The sequence below is a fragment of the Gobius niger genome (assembly GCF_951799975.1).
Source record: "Gobius niger genome assembly, chromosome: 7".
In the NCBI taxonomy this organism is placed as follows: Eukaryota; Metazoa; Chordata; class Actinopteri; order Gobiiformes; family Gobiidae; genus Gobius; species Gobius niger.
The window spans coordinates 23752885-23761572 of NC_136858.1; the positions used below are offsets into that span (position 1 = coordinate 23752885).

The 8688-nt window shown below is 41.0% G+C and overlaps 3 protein-coding genes across 7 annotated transcripts in view; 2 read left to right on the forward strand and 1 right to left on the reverse strand.

Annotated features, from left to right (window-relative positions):
* Window positions 1-211, reverse strand: part of dst (dystonin) — a gene marked incomplete at its 5' end in the record, with an annotated part of 80626 nt that extends 80415 nt beyond the window's left edge. Inside the window, one exon of the mRNA XM_079560118.1 lies at window positions 28-211. Within this exon, the coding sequence (XP_079416244.1) occupies window positions 28-211 (184 nt within the window). The remainder of the gene's footprint in view (window positions 1-27) is intronic.
* znf451 (zinc finger protein 451) lies at window positions 173-5673 on the forward strand. 5 transcript variants are annotated; one of them, XM_079560102.1, is made up of 13 exons: window positions 173-292; window positions 1274-1333; window positions 1930-2013; window positions 2101-2214; window positions 2611-2722; window positions 2803-2950; window positions 3046-3172; window positions 3236-3395; window positions 3485-3632; window positions 3713-5181; window positions 5276-5341; window positions 5423-5500; window positions 5565-5673. In XM_079560102.1, the coding sequence occupies exons 1-13, from the start codon at window positions 272-274 to the stop codon at window positions 5603-5605; spliced, it is 2628 nt and encodes an 875-aa protein (XP_079416228.1). In that variant the 5' UTR covers window positions 173-271; the 3' UTR covers window positions 5606-5673. The 5 variants fall into 5 exon arrangements, with proteins under 5 accessions (XP_079416228.1, XP_079416229.1, XP_079416231.1 ...); XM_079560103.1 differs by lacking the exon at window positions 173-292 and adding an exon at window positions 770-912; XM_079560105.1 differs by lacking the exon at window positions 173-292 and adding an exon at window positions 796-842.
* Window positions 5674-6680: 1007 nt separating this feature from the next.
* Window positions 6681-8682, forward strand: bag2 (BCL2 associated athanogene 2). The gene is made up of 3 exons (XM_079560059.1): window positions 6681-6952; window positions 7235-7344; window positions 8289-8682. The coding sequence occupies exons 1-3, from the start codon at window positions 6831-6833 to the stop codon at window positions 8678-8680; spliced, it is 624 nt and encodes a 207-aa protein (XP_079416185.1). The 5' UTR covers window positions 6681-6830; the 3' UTR covers window positions 8681-8682.
* Window positions 8683-8688: the final 6 nt, after the last annotated feature.

Sequence of the window (8688 nt, forward strand, 5' to 3'; positions counted from 1 at the left end):
ATGACATGAGGATGCTGCGCCACTCACCGCGGCTCTTGGGGCGTCCGGAGAGCACGGATTTTATTGGATGCTTTCCATTACGGAGCTTGCGGTGCCAGCAGCAGAAAAACAAAATAGTCGCAATAGTTCCAAGCAAAAGCAGCAGTAGCAGCAGCACACATTGGATACTGTACGGCCTCAAGAGAACTAAAAACGCTGCAGCGATCATCATAAGATAGGATGAAGGACGGACGCTGCAGCCTCACACAGCTGAATCCTTCTCTGCCGGTTTATGGTTAGAGGATGCCGCAAGGTGCGAATAAAGCCTCCGCTGACAAAAGCAGTCATCGCACCCTCTGCCGCGGACACTGTGGGGTTCAAAGTAGCCAGCACAGACTATTGACATCATTATTGTGGGGGGATAATGCATGAGTCAGCACAAGGGCAAGTCATTTATTTATATATTTTTATGAAGTGTTGAGAAAGTCAGCAGATTCATTGCAGTCAGACACACAGCATTCTCGGTAACCTATATACGACTGTTATTACCCCAAAATAATATTTCCAGGCCTATGAAGTCTCCACCAATTAAATGAGGCTACAATTTGTTCATTTATGTATTTCCTTTTTTTCCGTGCAATTTGTTAAAAAAAAATGTCCTTGATTTTCCTCCCCAAAAATATTATTTTCAAACGTTTTTTTAAATGTATAAATTTGAAATGTTAATTATGAGCTGATGAATGAAATAGTACACAGCTCTAAACTCCGTCCAACCGGGACACGCCGAGTAACGAAGAAGCGCTTGTTACGCGTGACGACGGCGACTCACTCCAGAGCACGCTCCGAAGTCCTGCCCTTGCCTTGTACGTGTTTACTTTACTTTGACAAAAACATCAAAGCAGAAACTAACAAGGAATTCAACAAAAGACATCGGTAAACATCTGCTTTAATCGAAATATGCAATCGATGCTACGTCTTGAGCCTGCACCAGACCAAAGCCGAGCGTGTTTGGACTGCTTGTTTGGAGTTTGGCCGTCGGAAATCTACTGCTAAAGTAACCAAGCTAATGTTAGCATGGTCATAACACTGCCTTATTTAGCGTGCCCTCGACTGATGGATGGCTGTTTAGTCTTGTTGACTTTCTCCACTACAAAATCCTTCATTCTCTAGTAGCGTGCGCATTGAATACTTAACAGAAATAATAATGCAAATCTCAGTCTTTTCCAACGCATGTTTCCATGATTGCCTTTACAATATCCATTCTAATACTCATCATCTGATGATCTTGTTACAGACAATGTCTTCTCCACTTGATCCTGAGGATGATGACATGGATGAAGTGGAGTTTGTGTCTGTAAGTTGCATGGATTCATATTGTTAATTATTTTGATTTCATTAAAACATTTTTTTTTTTTTTATCACAGACCAAATGTAATACCTGGACCCAATAACATGTAATTAAATCTAATCAATCAATCAAATTTTATTTCATACAGAAAGGTATCACAAAGTGCTTTACAGATTACATCATTTACGGCAACATGCCTGGCACAACCTCCCATACATATATTTTATATATTAGGACTAAAGAAATAGATTAGTCAGTTAAAAGCTAAGCTAAAAAAGGTGGTTCTTGAGCCTGCTCTTAAAAACATGAACGTTCTCTGCTGCCCTAAGCTCCTCCGGCAGGTCCTTCTAGAGACGAGGGCCGTAATATTGGAAAGACGCCTCGCCGTGAGTCTTTTTGTTGACTCTAGGAAACCCCTGCTGGAGGAGCGAAGGCGCCGTGAAGGTTCTTAAGGTAAAAGCAGTTCTGAAAGATAAGAAGGACCAAGACCATTAAGACATTTAAAAACCATTAAAAGAACTTTAAAGTTGATCCTGAAACACGGGGAGCCAATGCAGCCATTCTAAATCTAAATCTAAGCCATGTGACTCTTTTTTTCTTAGGAGGGCCCTCTAAGACCAGTACAAGAGTGTATTGATCTTCTTAGTGACAGTGAAGATGACCGAGGTTCCCCAATGTTAGTCACGGTAAAGTAGTTTCCAATAGTGTCTGTCTGTTACTGTAGACCCTTTGTATTTAATTTCATTTAATGTTTTCTATTTTATTTTTTGTAGCTGGAAGATGAAGTAAGTCGTCACAAAGAACATGTTGCATCCACGTTGGAAAAACTTGCACAGCAGGTGGCGTTCGAAAAGCAAGAAAGAGTAAATAAATGTAGAGCTTTTAAGGTGAGTCTAAAATCGGTTCATAGTCGGCATGTAATGAAACTATGGCTTCCATCCCAGGAATCAAAATTACTCACTGGTCCCCAGAGCTTTTGGAGGTTTGATGTGACTGTTATTTTATAGTATATTTATTAACCATTGAAATTAATGTTCATTACTTCACTTACTACTTGATAATACTTGAAAAAGGGTCGGAAAAGGGTTGTAGGGTTGTCAATATATCCACTTGTAAAAAAAAAACAGGGTGAAAAAATTATCACATTGATAATAGTGTTTTTGGGGGGAATTTACTGCCATCTTGTGGACAAAGCTAACTAGTTATCAATAGTAAATTCAAACCTCTAAAAAAATGTTGCAAATAAATGATTAAAAAAAATCTTTACTTGCATTTTTATGTAGGAAAAACAGATATTACAGAGAGCTCATGGGCAGAGGGAGGTTGCTTTTACCTCTGCAAACGGAATGAATCATGAAGCTAAACGATGCGTGGACATGTGGCTGAAGATGCCAGGTATATTATTAATTAGAGCGCAGAGAGTTAATGTAGAAACAGAATACTTCTTCATTTATTTCTATATTTTTTTTGTTAAGGTGCAAAACCTGGAGTGGTCAATCATGGATTTAGAAGAAGACAAACGCCTGCTCCATTTCCAAGAATAAATTCCAGACAGACATGTCCTGTGATAAACTGTGAGAGAACGTACGAAAATGCCTCTCTCCTTGATGGTCACTTAAAAAGGTTAGCCCCATACTAAACGATGATCATTATCATGTTACATAAAATAACATACAAGTCCATACATTAATAAGTGACATATGTCTCGTGCTTTTTAGGTTTGACCACTCACCTTGTGACCCAACTATTCATCTTAAAGGGAATTCCTCTGAAATATTTGCTTGTGTTTCTTGTGGCCAACATTTTCAAACGGATGACGCTTGGAGAAAACACCTAGAGTCAAAGGTTTTTACATGATTTGACATACAACTTAAAAATGTCTGTTTTTAAATACGAATAACTTTACAGATTGCCTCAGAAAATCCTGGTGGTCACCGCCTCAGTCAGACATACCAACGCATTGTGTGTTTTGCTTGTCCTGCCTGTTACCTCCTGTTCAATGTCCGGGATGAGTGTCTCCAGCACATGGCATCCAAAAATCACTTTACAGAGTCTCTTGTCATGAGTGGTAAGATTTGCCTGTCTTTTAAGTTACCTAACTATTACTAGCCATGGTCAATGTTTTCACCTTTACTGTTTTCTTTTTTTTAACTTGAGAACCAAAAGGAAAAGCTTTACCTGTTCCTGTTCCTCGGTATGCCAGGAACCGTATTATTGCTTTGTGCAAAGATGCAACTTTCACTGTACGGTGCTCTTTATGTCTTAAAATATTGGTCTCGCACCAAGTTGCTCAGGCTCATTTCAAGTAAGTAATTATCAGGGGTTTATTTCTTAAACACTGAGTATCTTACTTTAAATCAGTTTGCTTGTTATCTGTCTTTGCAGCGTGCAGTGCAGACAGGGTTGTGCTGTGGCTAAAGCTGAGAAAACGATAGTAGAGATTGTCCGAAAGCTTCAGGTGAAGGGCCAGTGCGCTGACTGCTCCAATATCTTCCTTAGCCGTGATGAAATACAGAAACACCATGAACTGACACAGCACAATGTGGAGCTCATCCAGTCCATGGAAAGAGCACTTCTAGAGTTCAGCAAGTTTAATGAGCTCCAACACAAGCAGAAGCAGCAGAAAAGGAAGTCTGAAAATGCTGCTCATTTTCAGAAGAAAAAAGATGCAAGTGACTTTGATGAGTTCCCTGCTAAAAGACAGTGCTTAAGCCCTGTGGACAATGGCTGCTCCAGCAGACACACCACAGTGGCCTGGTTCTGTGAGTGTGGGGTGCAGTTTTCTGAGGAGGCCAGCGCCTCAACACACCTTCTGGCTGTGAATCAGATCTTCCATCAGTGTGGGGTGTGTGGTAAACACATGGGTGAGTCTTCTATTGCCCGCTTGCACATGAGCCGCTTTCATGGAGGTGCACACCTCTCCAACATCTTGTACTTTTGTCGAAAGTGTAATGTGGAGATGCCTCGACAAGAGGATATCCTATCACATGTGTCAGAGGTTCATTGTGGACACACATATTACACTGAGAAAGAAGTGCCCCAAGAGCTCGCCACAGTTGATAACGCCAAACCATCCACCAGCAGCTTTAAACCCACCTTCCAACTTAACCTGGAAGTGCCCAAAAACACCCCTAAACCAAGGAGCTGGATGTGCCGGATGTGTGAGGACGTCTTTGATTCAGAGGCTGCAGTCCAGTCACACTGCAGTGATGTAAACGGACACAGCTTTCAGAGATTCATCTGTGGCCACTGTCCACAGAAGTTCTTCAAAGAGTCCACTGCACGTAGACACTGTGTGAATGAACATAATGGAGACATTCAGAGCGCGCACTTCTGTGGCCTTTGTGAGAGCATGCAGTTTGAGTCTGACGGAGAGTTCCAGGAGCACTATAAGCAACTCCACAGCCGAGATTACTACTGTATGGATGATAACGACGTGGTTCAGCCTAGTGTCTCAAGTGTTGGCACTATAGACACCTGTTCATGCATGGACTCTGAGAGGGGCAACAAAGATATGAAAGCTACATATACTCAGTGTATGAGAAGTTTGGCCACAGAAGGAAAGTGCCTGTATGTGTGTAGCCCATGTAGTGTAAGCTATTCTACCTATGCACAGATAAAGACTCATGTCCACACAACACACCCTGCATTAAATCTCACCAAGACTTTTGAAATAGAATGCAAAGTTTGTCCAGAGAGATTTATCAATGTACCAAGTTTCCATATGCACTATCACAAACGGCACTGTTCACTGGAGCCCTGCATCGGCTCCAGAATCTGCATTAATTCAGTAAAAAACAATCCCAACAAAGTTAAATTACTCAAGGCGATGGAGATCAAGCCAGAAGACTGTGGTAAGAATATTCAATTTACTTATCTATATTATGTCTTATTTTATTTAAATTCTTCTGGCTCCGTGTCAAAAAAAAAAAATGTTGTGAATTACAGAGACTGATGAAACTCTTGCATTGTTGAAAATGAATGAGCCCGAGAAAGCATGTGATGGCAATGAAAGTAAGGTCTTTATGTATCTGAAAGGGCACTGATAAAAACAACGGAACATCAGTGAAATGTTGATCTTTTTTGTGCACGCAGATGAATCTGATGAAGAGCTGAACCGCACGTTGGCTTTGAGTGCTGAGGAAGCCAGAGAGGAGACCAGGGAGTCAGCTGGTACGTCTGTTAATTGAAAATGGTGTTTTTAATGTAAAACTTCACCTCTTTCTAATTCTTGCAGAGCTACAAGAGGCCCTTAAAAGAAGTATGCTGGACTTCTAAACTGGCAATTGATATATTCACCTTGTGTTCTGTCCAATATATTTGTGTTTAAGAAGTATTAAATAAATGTTCATTGTTTTAATTATTTTTATTATTGTTTTTAATTCTTTGAACATACAACTATCTGCTACAAAGGAGTTCTGAACTGTGTTCTATAAATAGTCTTGGTAAATGATCTCAACTTGTATAGCGCTTTTACCTACAGCTGTTTTTCAATGAACTGCCCATTCAAATTCAGTCATACACCAATGTGGGCAGACACTGGAGGGAAAGTGAGAGAAGTGTCTTGTCCAAGAACAGAACGACAGTATCTTTGCTTACTGCGCTGAACTCTTCTCCTACGTAGAACTTTGTGGAACTCAGATGCTCAAAAAAAAAGACGAGTGTGCAGTGCACCTCCAGGAGGAACCCCCGACCTTCCAATCATTAGACAACCTACTCTACCATCTTCACCACTGTTGCACCTTGATCTTGGTTACACTGCAAGAAGCAATAGTAACTTCTATATATATAGGTGTATATTGGTGTATCAGTATCAGTCACACTAACGAATGAATTTTTTTATTTATTATTGTGTCTTGCATACTACTGTATGCTCAGCCCTAATGGGCTAATATAAGACACCAATAACACCAACAAAAGGACCAGTTGCCAGACAGTATACACTAACAGTATTCTACTGTGTAATTACTGTCCTATATAAGGGTCAATTATGCATGGAAGTTGTCTTACACTTCCTAAATGTTTGGAAAGTGTTAAACATGTAGTTATTACAAGACACTAGGACTACAATCTTGAACCTTGTGTTGAATCCTTTGGTAGTGTTATAGTTCATTTTAAGAGGAAAAACATTTGGACATATGCACCAGTTTAAACCAGTATTTAGTCGATTGTCATTGCTAGGCGTTACTTTTCAGCTGTGAAATATTAAGAAATTCCTTTGAATGGAGCTAATTATTATGATTTTGGGGGCCCAACAGATTTTCTGATCAATAAGGTGGCCGCGATGTCCCGGACTTTGGGAATTGCCGGTCTACACATTATAGCTCCACTCCCTGTTCTGGGCTCCTCGGGAAACTTCTATGTCAGAGCAAGGAAGTTCCAGCCCATGTTTGGAAGTCCCTTGAGGCGCTGCGCTCGTCTGAGATAGTCAGTACTACAGTGAACAGCTGCAAGTGACAGGCACGATTTCTCAACGGGAAAAAACATCAAACGCGTAATCATCATGGCCCAAGCGAAGATACAGGCAAAAATGAACGAGTCTTCCGGCAGCAAGTTCAGCAGGACAATGTCAATGGCGGATCGCTCCGGGCGACTACTAGAAACATTGGATCAGCTGGAAATGAGGTAGGTTTCAGTACAGGCCGTACCATGTGCGCACGCATTTATCGTGTTTATTGGCTAAATAAAAACTAAATATGAATGATACGTACAGTATAGGCTTACTGCACAATCCAATGAATAAGAGATTATAATTTGTGGTTAAAGTTATCTCCACATAACGGTGCTGAATATTGCGCAATGGTTGTGTTGTAAAGCACCTTAACCTTCGCTTTCCTTTCACCTTTAGTCCGCACTTTTCCATAACGCTGTTTATTTGTGTGTCCCTAATCTTCCTTTGTTCTCCAGGGTGGATATTTTGCGTGAAACAGCATCCGCCATGGAGCAAGAAAGGGAGTGCATCCTGGAAATGATTCAGTCTCTGAAAAACAGTCAAGAAATGCGCAACATCAGCGACGGTAAGTTAACTAAATCTAAACACTAATGTAGAGCCCCGTTCCAAGTTTTGGTCTGCGCCATTGTCCTGCAGGCTACAATGTTATTTTGTTCAAATTTAGCTTCTCTAATTTCCTGGGTGGGAACAGGGAACATTGTTATATGATGAGGTTTTGTGCTTTAGTTTTAGACCCCTGGAGATATGTAACTTCTGCCTCACCCACAAAGCTCAGCTCTTTTCAGTCCAGTGCTAAGGGCCATTCTCTTCTGAGGGCTATGCAGCTGTGGTAACCATAGACATAACTGCCTATATTGTGGTAACACTACACCCAAAACAAAAGGCACATCTGGTAAGCCAACATTTTTCTTATTTGTTCGAAATCAAACCATTTGGAAGTGGCACATCCATATCACAGATAAGTTATGTGAGGGCTGCAAGGTTTATCGATACTGAATCGGAATCAAGGTTTTGACTACAATAACCTATCCTCAAGAGGCTGAGCTTTGTTTTTTGCTTCGGTCTCTGGCATTTGATTGATAGATGTTCACCAATCATTGTCCAGTCTCAGGTTTAGCTGCAACAGATAAAAGCTTGGCTGAGTTTCCATAAAGCAGATTCTAAAGTGTCTAGACAGAAGTTATGTGATTCAATTCCGAATTTATTTTAGTCCCGTGGCTGTCCCCCAGAGGTACTCTGACTGTCAGGGAAACTCCACCAGAAGAGGGCGCTGTCCACATAAAACCAAATATTTTGAAAGTAGATTATTATGTATTGTTTTTATGTGGGGGAGTAGCATGCCTTCATTTACATATATAAATAAAGATTTTTGTATCAAATACAAAAATCGCAAATCGAATTTCAATCGCAACATTTGACAGAAAATTCGCAATTAAGTTTTGTGCAGCCCTGAGTTATTTTATGCTTTGTTACACCTGTTGAACATGCTTTGCTTCTTATTTTGTTAAGGTGAAAGAGAAGAGTTAACTTTAACAGCAGAACGCCTAATGGGACGGACTCTCACAGTGGAGGTCTGTGTGGGTACAATCAGAAACTCTCAACAGGAGACGGCACTGCAGAAAGCTACTTCTATAATCAATGAGATTGTGAAGAAGTTACTGGATGATATGGAGGGGGGCCGGCATCAGCTGCAGGCCCTGCATGCCGCGTGCGTGACAGAGGCGCCACCTGTCCCCATTGACCAGAAGTTTCAGGCCCTGGTCATCAGCTGTGCTTTGGAGGACCAGAAGAAGATCAAGAGGAGACTGGAGACACTGCTGAGGACCACAGAGAACGCAGAGAACAACATTAGATTGATGGACAACATAAAACTAGATGGTCCCCGAACAAATGGACATTAGTCAACGTC